We start from the raw sequence: 23,396 nt of genomic DNA on the forward strand, positions 1-23,396 counted from the left end.
TTTGTTTAACAGTACACTGGGTTACAAATTCCATTGGAACGACAACAGAATTATTATGTTTTCAAGATAAAAGTTGGATAAATTATTTTGCTGTATTGTGGGACAAGCACAAACATGTGATATACTACAGTGCAGCCAAGGAAGGAAAATCAGCAAAATATTCATGTAATTGCAAGTTTTTGTACAGTGGTAGGGGGTGTGGGTGTTGTGGTGGGAGAGGTGGCATTTAAAGGCACTTTTATATATTCGTCCGAAATAACTCAAAGACCAAAGTTTCTAGCAAAAATGTTTCCCAGTACAGAATTAAACTACATGAAGTTTCCTACAAAAAAGGTCCTGTTCGTTTTTTACCTAGGACTAATAGTTTCTGTGTTGCAGGGGATAGAAAAATCACAGATTATTAAAAATAGTGTCTTAATTATATAAAATTAATGTTTATTATTAAATGAAGTGGTTTAAGAACAAATATCAAATCTATTACCACATATAAGTGCTGTGAGCCAAATCCCTTAAATTGTCATCTTCGGGTGAAAAGGGTGGAGGGTAGGAGTGCAGGGGAAGGTAGTCCATCTGAATGTGGTCATGCAGTTCCCGCCTTCATAGGTCTGCTGACTGGAGAGAGAACAGATGATTCCCCCCTCATTACATTCTACCACATCACAAGAAGCAACTGCAGGGTTTTCATAAACTTCCACCAACTCTCCGCATTGTGCCTTATGAATCATGGCGATGCAGTGCACAGACATTCCAGGGAGGTGTTTACTTTCCACAAAAAGGATTAACACTACATTTAATACAATTATGAATTAATATTGCAAGAAAAGCACATGCATAGAAGCTAAGTAAATCTATACACATTGCTATAGGGCAGGGCTTCCCAACCTTTTCAGCTGGTGGACCCCTTCTTCAGTTGAAAATCCATGGTGGACCACTAGTCTGTCCCAATGACCCCCCCCCCCCCTCCCCGAAGTATCAATAGTCTTTGGTTTAGAGATGAACGAAAACAACTTGAAGGTCAAAAATCAACTTATGAAACAGGTAGTGCACTGACAAAGCAAGTTTAACATTTAATGATGCCTGGGGCCGCATACGTGCCAGCAAGTGCTGTGATTGGTCGACAAAGCTCGCTCCACGCATGTGTGAAAGGTTTCAGCGCATCTACCGCCGTGAGCCAGCACACAAACGATCCCCGTATTGTTGTGAAACAGTCGATCAGAGAAGCCGCATTCACCAGCACTAAACTGTGTATGCGTTCTCACTAAGGAACCGCAAAGGCTGCTTGGGAATATGACCTGAAGTAAAAGTACACTTTTTTTTTTACATGAAAAAAAAGTCATTAATTTCATTTTCACATTTTTATTCAATAATTTTACTCATTATTTTACACGATTTGGTGAAGGGTGGCTGCAGACCTCCTAGAAAGAGCCGGCGGACCCCTTTAGGGGTCCGCGGACCACACGTTGGGAAGCCCTGCTATAGGGGAAACAGATTCCTAGTCATCCAGCCGGCATCTGTAGTGTTCTTCAGGGAAAGGCTACCTTCTCCAGCATGAGTGCTGCTTGCTTTTCAGGTTACAGATAGACTATACCTTCCCAGCATTTCCTGTCCTGTTCTCTTATGTGAGCAGACCAAATTACTTCACTGAGCTCATGTTTATACATTGGATTTAGTTTCAGTTTATTAAGTGAGTACTTATTTGAAGCTGTTGTGTGAGCTTTATGTAAAAATGTTCAGCATCTGGAGCTGTCAACTGCTTACCACACTGTGGAGCCTGTCCCAAATGTAACACTGACTGGAATACGTTTCACAGCATGAGATGAGATGGCTCAAATGCCTTAGCTCACCCGACGTCTGAAGAGGTCCAGAGGATTGAATTGTCTCCCATTGCAACATAAGAAGATCAAGTAGGAGTTATGGGCCTTCAAATATTTCAACATCAGTCAAGAAAATCATTACAGCAAATTACTGTTCATCAGACATATTTACTCAACCACAGTGAGAGCTACAAATTTTGATGTGTGGTATTTGTGCTAACAAGGAACACAATGAAACACAGCATCAACAAGAATCCAGTGAAGGTACTTTGCACATCTCAAACCCATTTAACAACTGAGGGTCTGGAGGCCTGAGGATGCTCTTATAAAAGGCACTATTCACATCAGGTGTCACTGGTGTGCTGCTGCTTGTGCATTGAAAAGCTGACAACAGCAGTTGGTGAGCAGACACCTTTGGAGTTTTAATCTTGTCATGCACTGCGCTTGACATAGTCACCCGATTTATGTCTGCTGCAGGCAGTAACCAGTGGGTTACTATACTCCTTTCTTGCAGGGGGAAAGACTATGCATTGCTGTACACAATACTGTGACTGAAGAGATGTCTGTAACATCCTTGACGGTGCCAGGAGAGGCAACCAAAAGTATGAGAAGTTCCTGATCCACCTGGACTGCTGCATACAGGCAAAATTGAGTGGATCAAGGCCACGCATGCAGATCCCAGGGCGTCTGGTGGACAGGGCCACTGGCAGGTGAGAGCTATCTGGACAACAGAGTCCATGACAAGGAGCATCGATACGGGTAGCGATGACACCAGACTGGAGAGGAGCTCTGGTGATGAAGATCTGATTCCGTCCCCGCTGACAGCAGTACCTGTTGAGCACAGTAGGAGGTGCCAGCACCGGCTGCAGGAAGAAAACTTACCATTGGTGTTGACAGAACCCTAACCACTGGGTAGGTGGGCACAATCAGGCCTGCTTGACCCCTCAGAGTGGTTAGGGCCAATGAAAAATGAGACATTGGGCCCAGAGCGTAATGGAGGAGCTCTGCACTCATTCTGGGATGTAACTGGTTTTGGTGTAGTGCCACTAGTTGAGCTTTGGTGTGAACCATGAAGACGTGGCCACCAGGGGATCACACTGGCTGCAGACTATATTTGGAATCCGGTGACAGTGCCATCCAAGTGCCCTGGCTCAGCCTGCCATGCTGGGCCTGAATGTTGACAAAACCAGCACTGTTGGTGGCACCTGCCTGGCAGCAAGAAGTTGAGCAGCATCCACAGCTAATGGTGTGTAGGAGCTCAGTGGGACTCTTGGCCCCAGTTGGCAGCATTCTGTAACAGCTTAAAAAAAATGTGAGAGCCTCCTCGGCCAGGAAATCTACATACTTGCACATTTGTGTCTCAAACATTTGAACAAGCCAGTCCACCTTGCCGTTCAATTGTGGATGTAAGTATGCATCGTGGTATGGTGAATGCCATTGTCTGCAGAGAAGTCCTTAAAAAATTGTGCCACGCACTGAGGACCATTTGTCCAAAACCAGAGCGCAAGGCAAGCCTTCTATGGAGAATTTCTTTGACAGGGCCTTGACAGTCATGTCAGCTGTCGCAGACGGACAACAAATGACATAACGAAAATTAGAAAGATCATCAGTTGCCAACAAGTAGAAAGTGTCTAAAAAAGGATCAGTGAAATCAGTGTGGACTCTTTCTCAAGAGTGTGTAGGGGCTGGCCATGGCAAAAAATCAGTGCACGGCGCTTCCTGCTGGCCTGAACACTTGTGTTTCACCTCCCGATTGATGCTCGGCCAAAGCACATGGCTGCACACCCAACAGTTTTGTGCGAGAGATCCTCCGGTGACCCTGATGTAAGTGGAGGACCTCCTGCTGCAAAGCTGCTGTAAATATAATGCGGCGAGTAAACCTGTCTCTTGGTAGGAGAATGATGCCATCCAAGAGGCAGAGGGCAGTGGCCCATTGCGTAAAAATTCCTAATGGGTCTGATGCCAGGCCTGACGGATGATCGGGCCTCCTGTGTTTTATCATGTACATGATCTCTTATGGTGGGTGATCAAATAAAATTTTGCACCATACAAGAACACGTAAAATTTTTTAAGGCATCGACAATAGCAAGAGTTTGTTTTTCCTCAGGAGAATAAGGTTTCCAAGCCAAGATAAGTGTTTTTTATACAAAGACATAAGGCTGCCCCCACTGCATACTGAGACACATACATAGCGAGAAGCAGATGCTTGCCGGGTTGAAATGTTGCAAGACATGACATGGAGCAAAGGCTATCATTAAGCCACATAAAAGCATGCTCACAGGCTGCAGACCAAACAAAAGGAGCACTTTCTGAAGCAACAGGTACAAGGGATAGATGATAGTAGGCGCTCTGGAATTAAACTTGCGATAGTACACCACTTTGCTGAGATTCTCATAGATTAGACAGATCGGGCAAACCTATAATGGCAGTGACATGCTCTATTAGTCACGTGCCCTGCTGGGAAATTTCATGATCCAGAAAAATGCAGGAAGGCTGGAAAAAGTGTGACAGTGAGATTGCATTTGAGGCACCTGGTCTGTAGATTAGTAAACAAAGAACGGAGGTTGTGTACTTGATCCAGCATGTTAGCTGAACAGTAAACAGAGAATGGAGGTTACGTAGGTGATCATCCATGGTAGCATCTGTCACAACGATATCTTGAATATAGATGATGCAATGAAGGACAATTGTCATCACTTGTTCTAAAAAAATGTAGAATTTGGCAGGCACACTAGGGACCCCAAACATTAGCCATTGATACTGATGGAGGCTGAAAGGCATGCTAGCCACAAGCAACTGTTTTTGATGCTTCATCCAACGGAATCTGAATGAGGTTTTTGGCCATGTCGATTTTTGAAAAGAATTGACCCCCAGCCAGCTTAGCTTGTTTATGATCACTAAGGCGTGGCCACTCACTTGAGGAAATTGGTCTGATCACTCCAAATGATAAGAAGCAATTCAGCTCCATCTTAAACTAGTCACATAAAGCTACTGGTCACCAGCAGGGGGGGGGGGGGGTCGAGGAGAAAGTGAGGATGGGTCGTGGGCTTGAGGATGATGTATGCTGTTGTGAAATTGTTTGCACAGCCTAGCCCTAGGGAAAACAGATCCGAAAATTCAGCATGTAAGGAATCCATTTCATGATAAGGCACTTGATGTGACACCAGATGTGCTGCATCCACAATAAGAAACCAAAATATGCAAAGGCATCTGACCCAAATTAATTTTCAGTGCTTGCATCATTAACCACCTGATATGTAACAGAATGGACAACTGATTTTTAAACTAAGTCAACTGTAAATCATGAATTAATAGAGATATTGAAGTCATAACAGAACTGAAGCTCACAGACCAGCTTCTTTATGATCAGTTGAGGAAATCAGTCTGATCACTCCCTATGATGTTAGCCATTGATGGCTTGTAGGATTAATGGCTTATCCATCCCCAGCATTTCAGTGAAAAATTGTTCTGGCCTGCAGACAACAACGAACACGTTGATGAAACAGTGTGCATGTGAGTCAGTGAAGATTAGGAATCTGCTGTTTGTTATAGCTTACCAAGTGTTGCTTGAGGTATACCAATGATGGGAACCCTAGCCTGGCTTACGTCTATGAGTTGAACAGGGACACAGTGGCCCCCATGTTGCCTTGTAGGATTAGTGGCTTATCCATCACTCTCATTTGAGTGAAAAGTTTGTTCTGGTCTGCAGACAACAATGAACATGATGGCGAAACAGCTGAGTGTCGATGTCCATAGATTCTTGCAGTGGGATAGGAGGGGGGGGGGGGGTTAAGATTGAAACAATGCTGCTATGTGACCTCTCCTTTTACATTCATGGCAAGATGCCCAGTGCTTGTGGTGGACCCTCCGCTTGTGCTATATGAAACAAGAGGGCCACAAAGGAAGTAGCATTTGTTGTTCCCATTACCGAAAAATGCCTCTAATTGGTAACCTGCGGCATGGGGACTTATAACAAAAGTGGAATATTTGAAACCTGATTCAACGTAAGGTCTTCAAACTGAAAGGCATGTTGGCACACCTTCTTATCTGGGGCTGAACAAATAATTGCATGTCTGACTGTAGGTTCTGCATAAGACTCCTGAGACTTAGCCATGTCCTGTAAGACTGAGACCGTGAAACTTGGCCACCCAAGCTGTTGCAGCTGTTAGCGACGTTGGTAGAATTCAACATATTCAGTGGCCATGTGCGTATGCTTGTATTGACAGGGGGACAGCAAGTGACACATATCATCAAAAGAAAGTTACTCTGTTTCTTGCAGAGGAACTAACTTGCACAGTAAGTGGTACATACTAAGTGGTCTCCACGATGAAGAAAGAGCCTTACAGGTCTTTGTGTCCACCACCTGGAATGCCATGGAATGTTGGTAAAACTGCTTCTTGTTGTAAGTGTTCCAATCTTCTGTGGATTCATTATTGGGAGGGGGGGGGGGGGGTACAGCAGTAGGTTAACAACCAGCAGCTGAACCTGGGTGAACATAGTCAACAATCATTCCACCACAGCTGTATGTGCATGTCATTGTTGCAGAAATGACCAGTGTAAGCCTCCGATGAGAGACAAGTGGCAGAGAAAACACAAAAGCTGAAATACGTGAAAATTTGATGTGCATTGTCACCACCTTTGTTCTAACTGGTAACACAAGGAAACCCACAGTGGTAAAAGAGGTACAATTTATTGGTTCACAGAGCAATATCAACAAGAATACTGATTCATTCCACATCATTTCAATAAAATAATTGTTCAAATGATCTATGGACCAGGTAACTAAGTAAATAACAACTAGTTAGCTAACAGTGAAAGTAGTTTACATGTCTCAAACACATTTAACAACAAAGGGCCCTGGAGCCAGTGAATGTCCTTATGAGGACACTATCCACGTTAGATGTCACTGGAGTGGTGCAGCACATGCACAGCAGACCTTGTGGCAGTGGTGGGTGACCAGGCTGCATCTGGCAGTTGCCTTGGTAGTTGTGGGTGCACCATTTGAATGTCGGCATGCACTACACTTGTAGTCATCCAACTTAGGTCTGCTGTGGGTGTTAGGTGTAGTAACCAGCAGGTTACTACAGTGGCACCACTAAAATTAAGTCTTATAGTATGAATGATCGGGAGACCCCAAAAGACAGGTTCAGCCACCTAACTGGAAAGGTTTTTCCTATCTTCGCACCCACACCTACCTTTCCTTTGTGATGTGTGAGACCTGTGTGTGATAAGTGTGTCTGTTAAGTGTAGATGACTATAATGGTGTTGTGTAGTGAAATGTCATGTTCGTATTGGAGCACCAAGGGGCTTACCGAGTTTTGATGTCACCATCCAACAGATTTATCACCATCAATAGTGTTGCATGCCCTCACTTCATGAGATACTGCAGAGAGGTTTGGAATAAAATCCAAGACATTGATACAAAGACTGTAGATCCAGGACTTTTGGCCACCACATCCTGTCCCTTCAACTGTAAAGGCGAAGGGAAAATGGCCAGCATCGTGTAGCATACCTGGACTGTCACCATCCAAGGACTGACCATGCCCAGTGGTTCTTAACTTCTGTGACTTAATGGGAACCAGTGTATCCGCCCCACCACTGCCATTGAAAGTGGATCCACTCATTGTCATTGCAGCCCACTCTACAAGTGCCAGCAGTTCCTGAGTGGAAGAGGTTTTTACAATCTGTGAATAACAGAATTAATGATGAGCAAAGTGCATGTAACGAAATTAATGGTGAGCAAAGTGCAGTAACTTTCTGGACATTCATTAATTCACCACCAAGTGACTACAACACAATTACATGTCTTTACAGTATTCTATTACAGGGTGTACACGACCCGGGACAACCGGGAGATCCGGGAGAAAACCGGGAAAAACCTGGGAATTGTTTAAAATTCCGGGAAGTTTTCATTGTTTTAGTTTTCAGTTAAATTTTTGTGATTTTGACTGTAATAACCAATACTCTAACAAAGGATGTTACTGTATCCCGCTACTGCAGAATAATACTGCAGCAACAAAACATGGAAACTGCCTCCAATGAGTGTGGCGTGACAACTGTTTAAATTAGATTCGTTTCAGCAGTTGCGACTGGGCTCTTCCGCATGCGCAGTTGAGTCGCGTATGAGTAGTACCTTCTCCCGCTTCTGGTTACAGAAGTGTGGCTGGGCGCCACTACTTAGTATTGCCCCGGTTCGGAAATTAGTAAATCTGGGGCTTTAAATGCGAACATTTTTAGGTTAGGCTTTACCGTGACTGTTACTGACATTAAATGAAACAACAAGTTCACTAATCAAAATATCCACGGGTGTGCTGCCGGTCTATAGTGTCCAACGGGCACTTCTTTAGAAAGGCAAGAGTACTTAGCAAACGACATCTACGGTGGCGCAACTTTTCAAATTTCTTCATGCTGCGATACATCTCCTCCCCGTAAAGGTGTATGATGTGATTCTTGAGTTTCTCCCGGCGTATTTGATAATCAAAATATCCACGGGTGTGCTGCCGGTCTATAGTGTCCAACGGGCCCGTTGGACACTATAGACCGGCAGCACACTCGTGGATATTTTGATTATCAAATACGCCGGGAGAAACTCAAGAATCACAAGTTCACTGTTACCAGTCACTGTTTTATTTATTTCCACGACGCGTTTCGAAGGTTTAAACCTCCATCATCGGGTGGATTTACATTAGTAAGTATTACATTTGTGTGTGTGTTGTGTTACGATTTTTGGAGGAACTTGTGGCATGGCCTTCAGTGATCACAGGTTCCTTTTGCTGTCGTAACACATCACATGTATACTGCCACATTTGTAAACTCATATTTGTTTGATGATGGAGGTTTAAACCTTCGAAACGCGTTGTGGAAATAAATAAAACAGTGACTGGTAACAGTGAACTTGTTGTTTCATTTAAAATCTGGGGCTGATGCACAGAGCAGTCTGATTTGTGGTGGGGAGGTGATTTTGTTGTTTTGTCTTTGTTTATTGCTCTCACGTTAAATGATAACAAAACGGATTTTTGTGGCCGGGAGCTATCAACTGAATTAAAATATGTTCGCGTTATTACGGAAGACTAAAATATGTTATTAGTTTTAGATTTTATTTCCACCTTTCTGACAGTCAAACATTAATCGCCTTACAGAACAATGAAGTTATTTTTGCCGGTTTGCTAAAGAGATTTGGCTTTTATTAATCTTTTCTGTTGAGGCAGACAATTTATTTGAAACTAAGTTTTTAATTTCACACTATTGGGTAGTTTCAACTGTTCACTGCATTTCAAGTGCACGTATGGCATTATGCCATAATAAAGAACCAAAATGAGATGATGCAGTACTGGTACTCCAAGAAAATTTACATACAAATGTGCATTTTAAGCCGACTTATGTGTTTTAGTATGGTTCATGAAATTCCGACACTCTTGAAGTATCCTCTGGTGTCTTGTTTCTTTTATGACATAATGTAAGATCTTTTAATGTTTTACACGTACGAACATATGGGCTTCCTGCGTCATCGTAGGTGCGCAAGCGCGGTGACGCTTGTTATCTGGCGCTCTCTTGAAACTGCAGAAATGAACCTATTTCTAACAGGTCGCGGGAAAATATTACGCATGGTGGTTTGAAAAGCGTTACATTCAAAGCAGATTTCCTTTTACTTAAGATGAGCTATGTGCAAAAATGTACGATGAATTTCTTAAATCACAAAGCGTTTGACTCTCATTTAAAAATCAACTCTTTGAGGACGACCATTTAGAAGAATTTAGAGCCCAGAAGATCAGACATTTACGTCGTTATTAAAAATTTTACTGGCACATTTGTGTGATGTATCTTAAAGTGTAACAAGCGCAAAAAAGATCGACATCATATGTAGAAGCTTAGCTTCTCTTCCAGCTTATTAATCTTCGAGACCAATGTTATATGTGAATGCTATGTATATTAATTTAAATCATTAACTTTTCTTATTTGTGTGTTCGCGCTACTTAAGAGTGATCTTGCTATTTGCTGGCTACATCAAGTGTCCTATGCTGTCATCAGCTGGTGAGAACATGTGACATTAGCTATGACGGGCTTACAAAAGCGCATCGCAATTGTTTTGGTTGGCAGGAGAGCCAACACCAGGTTACTAGAAGGAGGCCGAAAGGCACGCGTTTTAGCTCACGCAGGCTGGCGTGAGGTCTGGAACAGGACAAGGAAATTAGAATTTAGAAAAACGGACGTAGCTGGTGGGATACTTAACTGTAATCCGTTAATGAAGTACATGACGGTACATGAATCAATATCAATAGTAACTGATAATGGCGCCTTGCTAGGTCGTAGCAAATGACGTAGCTGAAGGCTATGCTAAACTATCGTCTCGGCAAATGAGAGCGTATTTTGTCAGTGAACCATCGCTAGCAAAGTCGGTTGTACAACTGGGGCGAGTGCTAGGAAGTCTCTCTAGACCTGCCGTGTGGCGGCGCTCGGACTGCAATCACTGATAGTGGCGACACGCGGGTCCGTCATATACTACCGGACCACGGCCGATTTAAAGGCTACCACCTAGCAAGTGTGGTGCCTGGCGGTGACACCACAGGAATCTCGATTTCAATGCTTTGGAAAGTGACATGCAGTGTTTGGTGAATTCGAATTTATACCTTCGTAATACAAAAAAATGTAGCGTACATGTTGCTGCACATCAAAGGTCTTTCAAAACGTGTTTCTCCCCCCTGAGTTTCGTTTTCTAAAGTGCTAGGAAATTCTACTCCGGTATGTAAAACCATAAACATTCAAAGGATTGATGAGTTTTACAGTGCCGATTAAGATTATACTGTCACTTAACATGGAAAAAGTGTATCCTCACCTGGGAGAAAGTGTATTTTTAACCGGGAAATCCGGGAATTTTTTTTCCTTGTCCACGTATACACCCTGTATTAACAATAGACAGCAACAAGCTTGTACATTACCAGTCCAATCCCTATCCCACCAACACTACAAAGTTTACTGGAACATCACACCTATAAATTAACAATGTAGGAAAAGATAGATTGCTACTCACCGTAAAGAAGACATGTTAAGTTGTAGGTTGGCACGATTAAAAGACACTCACATATAGCTTTTGGCCACAGCCTTTGTCAGGTAAAACACACACACACACACACACACACACACACACACACACACACACACCATATGTACACATGACCACCAACTTCGGCATCTCGGGGCCAGAATGCATGCTGGGGCAGTATAGTCTGTGTCCAACCTGAGAAGCGAGCTGCATTTTTGGTGGGGAAGGTAGCTTTTCCCGAAATAACACTCTTCAGTCTACAGACCTACGATGCAGGAAGCTGCATGCCAACACATGCTTCTACCCCCCCCCCCCCCCCCCCAAACCCCCAGAACACAATTTATCCCTTAATATGACTCTATTGCACTTATACGTGGTACACAGATGTCATGCTTTTTCTTATAAACTTCATTTAACAATTGACATTTGATACCATTAAGACACTACTATTAATAATCTGCGATTTTTCCATCCCTTGCAGCACAGAAATTATTAGTCCTAGAGAAAAACTGAATAGGACTTTTTTTGTATGAAATTTAACAAAGTTTAATTTTGCACTGGGAAACATTTTCACTAGAATCCACAGTTTTCGAGTTATTCAAGAAAAAACATAGAAAAGTGACTTTTAACCCCCCCTCAGCTACATACACACATGCACACACACCAGTGCTCACACTGCACAAGTTGGGATTTCTTAGTATGTTTTTCATGAGAATTTTCCCTACCACTGTACAAAAATTGGCGACTACACGAATTTTCACGCCTACTTCACATTTTTTGGTCCTCATTCACTGGGCTACTAACAATGAGAGAAACTTAAGCTTTGTTCTAAACTCATTGTTGATGATGCTCTTCTGATGAGAGGGAAGAAATGCATGTTGTCTACTTATTCCAGTGGAATCCTACAGCATAATAAGTTGTTGATAAGGAAATCCATGCCTATAAACTTTTTTGCATTTGTATGTTCTGTGACATTTGGAAACAGTGCACAGCAAATGTCATCCCATACCATTATTTTCTTCTTCTTATCTTTGATTTCTTTAATCGTTATGTCTCAACAACAAAAGACTTTCCCAAACTTCCATATTGTATCAGTTTTTTGTGTATTTATCTTTAACATTATACATAATTTGAAATTACTTGTAGGTATGAATATTCTGCTCCAAACAACTGCAAGTAGAGCAGTAACTGCTGTCACCTGATATTTGCTACATAAATGCCACACTTTCAGTTGAAACTGCATATTATGAGCTTTCACATTGCCTGTATAACTGGAGGTGTCGCTTTGCAATTTCTGTTTCACTAAGGGCATTACAGATGAAAAAAAAGTAACTTTTCATGACTTTAAACTTTGTTCTTGGTAGGAACTGCTTAATTTAGTCCACGCACCATAGCATTCTATCCACTCACCACACAACTACCATTATGTTGACATTATACTCAAGTGAACTGAATCTTAGTGTTTTCTTCAAACCTAGAAGTAGATGCAGTGGTACTTAAACATTCATATATAGCAAGACAGTTAAATGTTTAAAAATGTACACTGATGTGTCACTGCTGAGTAAAGACTTGTGTCCAATATAAGTAAACTTTTTGCAAGTCACTTGCAGAAGCTACTTCTGAAATTTGTTTGACATGAAAAATACCACCAGCAAGTCGACCTCTGCAAGTTGATGAAACTTACAGAAGTAGGTTAAGTTAGAGGAAACAGTTTCTTGCATCTTGCTGTAAGTATCTGTTGAACTTGCCAGTTACTGGAAGTTTTTAACTTGCAGAAATTTATGTGTTCATTTCGAATATGAAAATATCAGTGTTGGGAAGGATAATGGCGCAAAGACAGATGATCCAAAACAAATGTACCCTTGGAAACCTCTAAACATATATAATTGGCCACCACAGCCAACAAGTACGAAATTAATTTACAGATTACTTTGTTTCGCCAGAAGGAGAAGTAGAATAGCAGCTCCGATAGCTAAAATTTAAAGACTTTGTTTTATATTACCTTAAACATAAATAAATTACATTTGTAATAAAATTAATAAATAATGTTTGAGAAAAGAGTAATTAAAAGGCCATCTCTTGGTTGTACAGCTTGCCACATTTTTGTAGCCAGCTTTCAAATATTTAATTGTAAAGTAGACAAGAGATGCCCGAAACTAGCGTATGACATTCTCAGAAAGTTGATAATCTGAGCAGTCATCTGATCTTATTTCATTTGACAGTGTTTCTTGATAAATTAAATATGTATGCCTCTGTATAAATTTCTTTACCCAAATATTTATTTTCTTCCTTAATTATGTTTTGCATAATGATTTTTCTTCAATAATAATAATAATAATAATAATAATAAACAATGGGGGCAGCTGCTTTGTTTTTGACCTCAACACTGTAGACTTCTACTTGCCAAGCTCGCAATGCAACTCTACTGGAAACACTGTAACACCTGTAACTAACTTGCCGAAGCAACTTGCAGAAGTAAACTTGAGTAAATTTTTGTTATAATGTAAACACATCACCAGCTGCTTGCGGACGTTAATTGCAGAAGTTTCTTGCTAGTGTACACACATCTTCACATACCTTGATGACACTTGCTGCAGCATACAGCAGAAGGTGATTGAAAGAAACATGCAGTGAGATGAACAGAAATGACACTTTTATTAAAAAATGATAATTACATAGAACTCACCACGATTCATGGAGGTCCTCTGGACTTTACAAAAGATGGGACATAACTTGTAATACGGTGTATGATCACCACAGACTACAATGTATGCCCTGCAACATGTTCCCATGCTGGTCACAAGGTTGACGAGTTCTTGTGGTAGGGTATTCCATTCCTCCACCAGTGTGGTTGACAACTGCTAGATGGTCATTGCTACATGTGGATGTGCTTTCGCCAAATAAAAGTACATTCAGCATTGTCAAACATGAGCAGTTTCGTGGCCCAGGTGTTACGGTGTGAGAAGGCATAATGTTTCCAGAATAAGATTTTCACTCTACAGCGAAGTATGCACTGATATGAAACTTCCTGGCCGATTAAAACTGTGTGCTGGACTGAGACTCGAACTCGGGACCTTTGCCTTTCGTGGGCAAGTGCTCTACCGACTGAGCTACCCAAGCATGACTCATGACCCGGTCTCACAGCTTTATTTCCACCAGTACCTCGTCACCTACCTTCCAAACTTCACAGAAGCTCTTCTGTAGAGCACTTGCCCACGAAAGGCAAAGGTCCCGATTTCAAGTCTCGGTCTGGCACACAGTTGTAATCTGCCAGAAAGTTTAAGGCATTATGTTGCATGAGAATACTGACCCCCATGGTACGTTGATTGATCAACTTTATTGTGACACTGTACTCTTTCCCTATGTGCATCTTTGCAGGAGTGCATTTGACCCTAACTTAATTTTTATGGATGACAATGCATGACCATATCAAACAGCATAGATGGAGGATCTCTTAGAAGTAGAGGGTGTTTAGCGAATGGACTGGACTGCCTGGCCCCCGTCCCTCAACTTAAATCCCATGTCACTTGTGTGGGATGTGTTGGGGAGATGTATTGCAGCATGTCCAAATATGACAATAACCATCAATAAGTTCTCAGACATGCTGTTGGAGGAATGGAATGCCCCATCACAAGAACTTTACCAACCTTATGGTAAACATGGAAGCACATTACAGAGCATGCACTGCAGTATGCAGTGATCAAGCACCCACCATCATGGACCACCGTGACTTCAGCGTAATTATTGTCTTTCAATGTAAATGTCATTTCTGTTCATCTTTTGTGTACTGCTTTCAGTTACCTTTTGTACTATACTGTAGCAATTCTTTTTATGTATGGTCCAAGTTTCCTCAAGGTATGTTACTTGGCAGTGAAACATCATTCAAAAGTTACTTTTGACCTTAAATTTTGCACACAAGTGTACTAGTGTATTTTAAATGTATGTTTTATATGTTATTGGTTGTATTTACTTTCATTGCTTTGTATCATATTCTAGAATTTATGTAATGTAACAAGAACGATGACTTTGACAATTGTTTTGTGAATTTGTTGCAGCTTTATGAAAGTGAAGAAACCAATGAAATTACACTTTCACAGATCCCAATGAGGAGGTATGTTTGACAATACTACAATTTTGGAATCTAGATATATTAATATATAATGCCTGACAAGAAAGATGTACCCAGTAGGGTAGGAGGAAATGGAATGATACTTCATGGGTGGAGAGAATTTGAGTTATTCCAGCAATTACAAAATCAAGTCAAATTTACAAACAATTTTGCAGTATGAGCTCACTTTATCAATGTGACGTTGCACCCTCTCTGGCCTGAACACATGGATTGATTTGGGTGGGTAGGGTGTCGTGAAACTGCAGTATGTTTTTGTGAGAAAAGCTGGCCCACAACTGGTTGTAACTGTCTCTTGATACCCTTGATATTTGCACTGGGGCAGAGTTGACATTTGAGCTGGTCCCCTGTATGTGCTATTGGAGACAGATCTGGAGATGTTGATGGTCATAGGGAGTTGGTTTAGCTTTCTGTTTGCCAGCTGGTAGAATGTCAACTAGACAACACATAAGGGACAAAAAATTGATCATTCAGCTGATATGAAGATGAAAGAATTGTATTCAATAGAATGAATCCTTCCATAGGTGATAGCTATTGTTATTAATTATTCAGAGACTAGATTTGGTTCCCAGTAATGAAAGCATGGGAAATCGTATTGTTCAATGAGGGATATGTCATTAGTTTAGGAGCAGCTTGAGAAAATAAGTGTCAAAATTTATACTAAAGCTGCCAATGTGGCAACCGATGTTAGGGCCGAACCAAACTGGGAACCATTCTTAATTTGGTTATTTTTGTTGAATGCAACACTTTTAGAGTGTGTTTAGGACCACCAATAGGGAATTGTAGACCTTGAAATTTCATGAATGTTTTGCAACTTCATGAATGTCTGAGAAAGTAAACAATGCAACAAACTTGACAACAACTTATTCTTCATTTTACATACAAAAAAATTAGAACTACAGATGTACTAATTTAATATTTATCTTTTTCCTTTTTTAAAATTATAGAAACAAAGTTTTTGTCAAGCACAAAATAAATAATAGAACAGTGCTAAGGAAAAATAACACAGAACTTTATTAAATGTAAATTATTCAGTTTGCTTCTTAACATCACCTAACCTGGCATCTGTTTTGACTCATCCCTATTCCTATTTTTAAATGTGCAAGTTTGTCATACAAAATTATTTATAAAACAGTTGAGTGCAATCAGTGGATAATGGAGTCATTTAAAACATCCAAATTGCTGCATTATTGAGACAGCAGTCATAACAAGAAATGGGAATTGTTATTTGCAAGGGCACTACACAGTGAACTGTATAAATTATTGCATTCACTGGAAAAAATCATTAAGCCATATTCACCTTTGTAACACTGTTTTGAAAAATAAATTACAAAACAGATTTTGATCTTTTGTTTCAGACTTGCACATCCTGATGAGATATCTGGAATTGTATCATTTCTGTGTTCTGAGGATGCCTCTTACATAACAGGAGAAACTATAATTGCTTCTGGTGGAATGCCATCAAGATTATAACATACAATGTGAAAGACTACTTTACAACTGTATGATATTATTGAGGGTGAATGGTACATTAAAATCTCCATTTTTTGAGGATATAAAGGAGTTTGTGTCGGTCAGGGTTAATGTTTATAAAAATGTCTCAGTGCAATATTTTTTTTAAATTGTGAGTGTATGTAAAGCAGTGATTATTTTGTAAATTTTAGAAACTGGGTGTATGGAATTGGATATATGTATTGGTAATGTATATATGTAACCATGACAGTATAGTGAAACATTGAATTAAATTAACAAATCTTGCCATTATAATTGTATTAAAGACTAATTTTCAACTGAAACATTTATGGCAGTACTATCCTTAACTTGAAAACTGGTGGAAATTTGACACACATATGAGATCTGAATGTAATGAATTACCTATGAGGTCCTGTAATTTTGTTTGGTATGTACATACATCTGTATTTCTTCTTGATATCAAAAAGTTTTAGTCTTTTTCTGCTCTTCCAGGGATCTACCTTATGTAAAAGAAAAATGGACTTAAAATAGTGGAAAATCCATGATGTAATATAAAAAAGATAGATTGGTACTCACCACACAGAGGAGATGTAGAATAAATTTCTTTGATTTCCGATGATCACAAAACTTTTTGGTCCTCAGACTATTGGTTTCAGTCAGCAGTGACCATCTTCAGATTTGCAGCAAAACGTGAGAAAAGAAATACAACTAGTGGACAGTTTATATCTCAAAATAATAAAATATGCCATAATGAAATGTGTTATTTTCATAGACTGGAAACGTGCTTAAAGTATGATAAGGTAACATGTTCTAATATGAATAAATCATAGTGACATCATCATGAAATAAATACAGAATCATGTGAGCTTCTTCACACATATTTAAAATGTGGAGTGAACTAGGCCACAGTGCCAGCAGAGTTATCCTGTTAACAGTGCTACTGTTGAAATTAACTGAGGTACAGTAACCACAAAATACATTTGTGTTATAGGCATGTTAGATGTCACTATTATAAGCTTATTCATATTTTTTAATTTTATAATTGTGCAAAATGCAATAAAATAAAAATACAATAGGTTAAATCTGAAGTGGGCTCATGAGGTTCCTACCATGATAAAATGTAAAACATTAAAACATGAATAAATTAAATTTTGTAAAATGTTATAATGGAAAAGTGACACTATGATTCTGAGATACTTTTGCAGTGATTTTAGGTAAAAAATATAATACAGACAAAAACAAGCTAACCGAATAACAGGATTGATAAAATAACTGTGGAAAGAAGCCACATAAATAAACAAAAGTAAGTCACCAGCTCCCTCTGTTGGTGTAGTCATCAGAATGCAGCATATGCGAGTAGTAGTCAGAGGCCCTCCTATAACCACGATATGCAGACGAACAAAAGGATAATAATTCACTCTCTGGCTTGTTAACTTGTCAGCCAACTTTGCATTGTTGACCACTGGCAACCATCCTTTTAAATAGCGGGCCACACATTTTTCTGTGTCATCAGTTTAATAGTGGCTTTTGCTCTGGGATGGGAGAAATTGTGAACTGTGTGAAAAATTGCTGTTTTTAGTGTTTTGGGCATGAATGGTCTAGGTGGGGGTCCAGACATGTCGCACCAAACCAGGTCCATGCCTAGCAACCACATTTGTTTGAACTAAAGAGCTGTTGAAGTGTCTCCCCAATATCGCCTGTAAGTTGATTGTAATTTATAAGTAAAGAAATTGCACTGACTTTTTTTGATGGGCAGGGGCGGGGGCGGGGGCAGGGGGGGGGGATAAAATAAAAAAAAAATAACTAAAAATTGGCCACTACATTTTCTGTCCCTCTTAATTGTCTTATGTTTGTTGTGAATTGGCCAATAAACTGTAGATGGTAGAACTGCTGGGGTGAAGGGAAAGTGATTGGCTTATGAACTGTGTAGACTGTAAATGGTATAGCTTCAAGATAAGGGTGAAAGTTTCTTACAACTTCATAAATCAGCAGTAGCCCTTGATCATGTGCACACCAATTAGTCTGGGCCTCTGTCAGCTTCTGTCTTTTGTCTTTAGTCTTCTGTTTGGTTTGATGTGGTCCACCACAAATTACTCTCCTGCACTAACCTCTTCATGCCAGAGTAGCACTAGCACCTTATATCCTCAATTATTTGCTGGATGTATTGAAGTCTCTGCCTTTCCCTACGTTTTTACCCTCCACCTCCTTTTACCTTCTGAAAGTCTCCCTCTAGTACCATGGAGGTTATTCCCTGATGCCTCACAACCTGTGCAATCATACTGCCCCTTCTTCTTGTCAGTGTTTTCCCTATGCTTCTTCCTTTGCAAATTCTGCAGAGAACCTGTCCATCTGATATTTAACATTCTACTGATCCACTACCATGCAATGCTGTGCTCCAACTACACATTCTCAGAAACTTCATTCTCAAATTATTATTGAATGTTTGAGAACAGTAGACGTTTTGATGTTAAGCTTCTCACAATTCTCGTATCTGCTACATATTATCAACTTTGCCTTTTGCAGTTTACTCTCAATCCATATTTTGTACTCACTAGATTGTTCCTTCCATCCAACAGATCCTGTAATTCTTCTTCACATTATCTGAGGATAGCAATGTCATCAGCGTATCTTACTTTTGAAATCCTTTCATCCTGAATTTTAATCCCACTCTTGTACCTTTCATTTATTTCCATCATTGCTTCTTTGGTGTATAAATTGAACAGTAGGGGTGAAAGACTGCATCTCTGTCTTACACCATTTTCAATCTGAGCACTTCATTGTTTGTCCTCCAATCTTATTGTTCCCTCTTGGTTCTTGTACATAGCCCATCTTGATTTTTCTTCAACCTTGCTTTTATTATGAAGCACCATGTGAGAACTGCCTCTCTGGTGCCTTTACCTTTCTTAAAGCCAAACTGACTGTCATCTAACAAATCCTCAATTTTCTCTCCCATTCTTCTCTAAATTATTGTTGTCAGCAGCTTGGATATGTGAGCTGTTAACTTGATTGTGTGATAGTTTTCACTCTTTTCTGCCCTTGCTATTTTTGGAATTGTGTAGATGATACTTTTCCAAAAGTCTGATGGTACATCGCCAGTCTCATAGGTTCTGCACACCAACCTGAACCGTTGTTTGGTTGCTACTTTCAGCAATGAATTTAGATCTTCCAATGGAATGTTATCTTATCTATCCTTTTTGCCTCATTTGAACTCAAGTCATCCAGAGCTCTAATACTTGATTCCCAATGTCATCCCCACCATCTCCAATTTCTTCTTCAAATACATCATCAGAGAAGTCCTCCCCCTAATAGAGGTCTTGAGTCTACTTTTTCCACCTAACTGTGTTTAACTGTGGAATTCCTTAGGAACTCTTAATGTTACCAGCCTTTCTGTTAATTTCACCAAAACTTGTTTTGAGCTTTCTATATGCTGAGTCAGTCTCCTGAGGATCATTTCCTTTTTGATTACTTCACACTTTCCCACAGCCATTTTGCCTTGGCTGAACAGTTTGCTATTTATTTCATTCCTAAGGGATTCACATTGCTTTATTTCTGTTTTTTCCTTAGCATTTTTTGTATTTCCTTCTTTTGTTGATTAAATTATGTGTTTCATCTGTTACCCAAGGTTTCCTCAGATTTACTTTCCTTGTACCCATGTCTGTCTATCCAACATCTGTGATTGGCCTCTTTAGAACTGTCCAATCATCTTCAACTGAGCTGTCTACTCTATTGTTCTGTATCGCATTATCCACATCCACAGTGAATTTTGACTATGTCTTGTCATTCCTCAATACTTCAGTATCCCACTTCCTTCCACACTGATTGTTTCAGACAATTCTATTGAACTTCAGTGTACTCTTCATCATTACTAAATTGTATCTGAATCTGTACCTGCCCCTGGGTATGCCTTATGACCCAATATCTGATTTTGGAATCTTTGTGTGACAATGATGTAATCCAGTTGGAACCTTCCCGTATCACCCTGTCTTTTGGAAGTATATCTCCTTTTCTTGTTATTCATGAACAGAATATTCCCTATTACCACATGAAATTTATTGCAGAACTCAATTAGTCTTTCACCTTTCTCATTCCTACTGCCAAACCAATATTCTCCAGTAACTCTTTCTCCCATTCTTTCCCCTTCAACTGCCTTGCAGCTCTCCATGACTATTAAGTTTTCATTTCCCTTTACATTCTGAATTAAGTGTTCTATACTCTTATATAATCTTTGTAGTCTTTTACATGCTGCTGTGACACTGACATGTACAACTTAATTATTATTGTCATTGTTGCTCAATGAAATGTTCACAGTGGCTCACTCTCTGCCCTACTTTCCTATTCATAACAAGTCCTACTCCCATCGTATCATTTTCTGCTGATGATGATTTTATCATATATTTGTCTGGTCGTAAATTCTTATCTTAATTCCATTTCACTTCACCAACCCCCACTACATCTATATTGAGCTTTTGCTATTTCTACTATGTTCAGAGTTCTGACGTTCTGTACTCTAAATCATAGAATGTTATGCCCATCTTTGGTTATTCAATCTTTTTCTCATGGTCACCTCCACCTTGGCATTCACTTCTCAGAGATCCAAGTAGGGGCTAATCTGGAATCTCTTGCCAATGGAAAGATCATTATGACACTTTTTCAATTACAGGCTGCATGTCCTGTGGATACAAGTTGTGTGTCTGTAATGCAGTGGTTTCCATTGCCTTCTGCATCCTCACACCATTGCTAATTCTTTTGCCTTTTAGGGGCAGTTTCCAACTCTAGTGGTAAGAGAGTGCCCTGAAGCTCTGTCAGTTCCTCTTTGACAAAGCTTGTGATGAAGCAAGCTGGGATAATTTTACTTTCCCTCTTGTTTTGCCATCTGCCTCCTTAAATTTCATTTTTTCACTTTTAACTAATTAGCATTAACATATATGAGTATAATCTGGATTTTCAGAAAAGAGAGAGGTTGGCTCTCAGTTTTAAAGAAAATAACATCAGATCTGATTTGTGCTCAGTTTTATGTATGTAATTGATTTTCCAATTTATTTTGACTGTTCCTCGTTAGTATCTGCCATTATAGGGTGAAATCGGTAATTGTTTCATAACTTAAATTCTATTGTTGACTTTTAAACAAATGTAAATTCTGCACTAAATGTAAACATTTGGAGGAACAACTAATAGTATTCTTAAAGGATCTATTTGGCTCTGTTCAAAAACATGTTAGCAAAGTTTCCGAAGTAATTAACAGTTTTGTCAAAAATATTGTTTGCATAATGAAATTTGTTAATTTTATGATTTAAACAAATAATTTGGCCTAACTCTTGCAGTAGAAGAAACTATTATTAAGAACCACTTTTTCAATGTATACAGTTAATCGATTGAGAAGTTTTAATTGTAATTTCTGTAAATTTAACTTCAAACGATGTGTAGTTTCAGTACCTATTATTGTGAGGATATATAAGGGCCCAATTTTTGGTCACAAGATAGTCAGTCCACAGCCGAGTTTCAGATGAGAAACCTGTGTTGGATAGAACAACAACAATGCTTCGCCTTAACTGTGAAATAAGTGTTACACAATTAGTCCATGTGTGAAGACAATGACAGTGTCTGCTCCATACATACCTGATTATTCTGAAAGAACTCTACATTGTGTGGTTATGTTTTTACTGCTCATGGATATTCAACAGGAAACTATTGTAGCAGTTTGTGGATGTTCACCTGAAAACTATTAAAGAGGCTTATCAAAAGTTAAACAATAGTGCACTGGCCACATTAAATGTGTATACGGGGTGTCGTGAAAAGTGGAAGTAAAAGACTGTGAAACACAAATGTGCATCTATCGGCTACATCATTTACAGTAGACAGTACTGCACTACTACCCCCCCCCCCCCCTATTTTTTCAGCCAGTAAGTCGACACCGAGAACAACAAACAAAGAAATAAAGCATGTGACGTCGTCACAAACTGTTACCAGAATGAGAGTGACTTCTCAGCTGGAAGTCTTCAGTATCCATTGCTGATGACTTTTATTCAAAATTCAAGCAGTGGATGGGTTCGAACCTGGAACTGAGGATATTTTGATTGATAGTCAGAAACACTACCCCTAAATCAACTATTTGCGACTTACTCATGGAGAGCTGCCCCAAAAGCCTGTTGCGTGGGATTTACTATTGTTTGTAATGATGCATTATGGACTGGGTGGGGGCAAGAGGATTGTTTTCACAAACTAAGCCTTACCTTTTCAAAGCCATGTTGCATTGTAGTCATCATGACAGTCGTTATCTGCCAGTGCTTCTGTCAGCGGCACCTACATCTCTGCTGCTCCGGGTAGGTACCATCAGTAAGAGTTGACCATTCCTAGGAATCTTCTTAATTGCTGAGAATCTGTCAGCCAAGGAATATTGATAATGAGCTCTACCTTTTCTTTAAGGAGAGAAATACAGGCAGGTGAGACTGTATGATTGAGAACTGTTAGCTGTTTCTGATGCAGAACATGTTTTGCCTCATTTATCACCATACCATATTTATGTATCCTGTTGGACACTGCCTTAAGGTGTTTCTCGTGTAATTCAGTTGTTGCTGAAAATATGAATACATCGCCAAGGTGGGCGAAGCAGACGTCCAAGCCCCTTAGTACTTTGTCTGCAAACTCTGCCATGTCTGAGCTGTGTTTCTTAAACCAAATGGCATGCATAGATATTTGAAGAGATCAAAAGGCATTATCATATCAGTTTTGGGAATATCTTCTTCTGTGATCGAACCTGGTTACAGGCTGTGTTGCAGTCCATCTTGCTGAAGAAATGGTTGGGTGCTAGGCTCCATAGCTCTCGAGAGACCAGTTGCCTATGTGTCACCTTAAGGTGAAGCACTGTGATATACAATACTTTCTGTAATTGGCCGTCAACCTCTTGTCTAGCTTCTGGACTAATCAAACTAGGGTGAGATGATAG

At 39.9% G+C, this 23,396-nt stretch overlaps 1 protein-coding gene across 1 annotated transcript in view; it reads left to right on the plus strand.

The window, feature by feature from the left end:
• Positions 1-17,538, plus strand: part of LOC126229608 (dehydrogenase/reductase SDR family member 4-like) — a 43,307-nt gene extending 25,769 nt beyond the window's left edge. The window contains exons 5-6 of the mRNA XM_049942349.1: positions 14,910-14,965; positions 16,339-17,538. Of these exons, the coding sequence (XP_049798306.1) occupies positions 14,910-14,965; positions 16,339-16,453 (171 nt within the window). The 3' untranslated portion in view covers positions 16,454-17,538. The remainder of the gene's footprint in view (positions 1-14,909; positions 14,966-16,338) is intronic.
• The last annotated feature ends 5,858 nt before the right edge of the window (positions 17,539-23,396 follow it).

Source organism: Schistocerca nitens, unplaced genomic scaffold (assembly GCF_023898315.1).
Source record: "Schistocerca nitens isolate TAMUIC-IGC-003100 unplaced genomic scaffold, iqSchNite1.1 HiC_scaffold_376, whole genome shotgun sequence".
NCBI lineage: Eukaryota > Metazoa > Arthropoda > Insecta > Orthoptera > Acrididae > Schistocerca > Schistocerca nitens.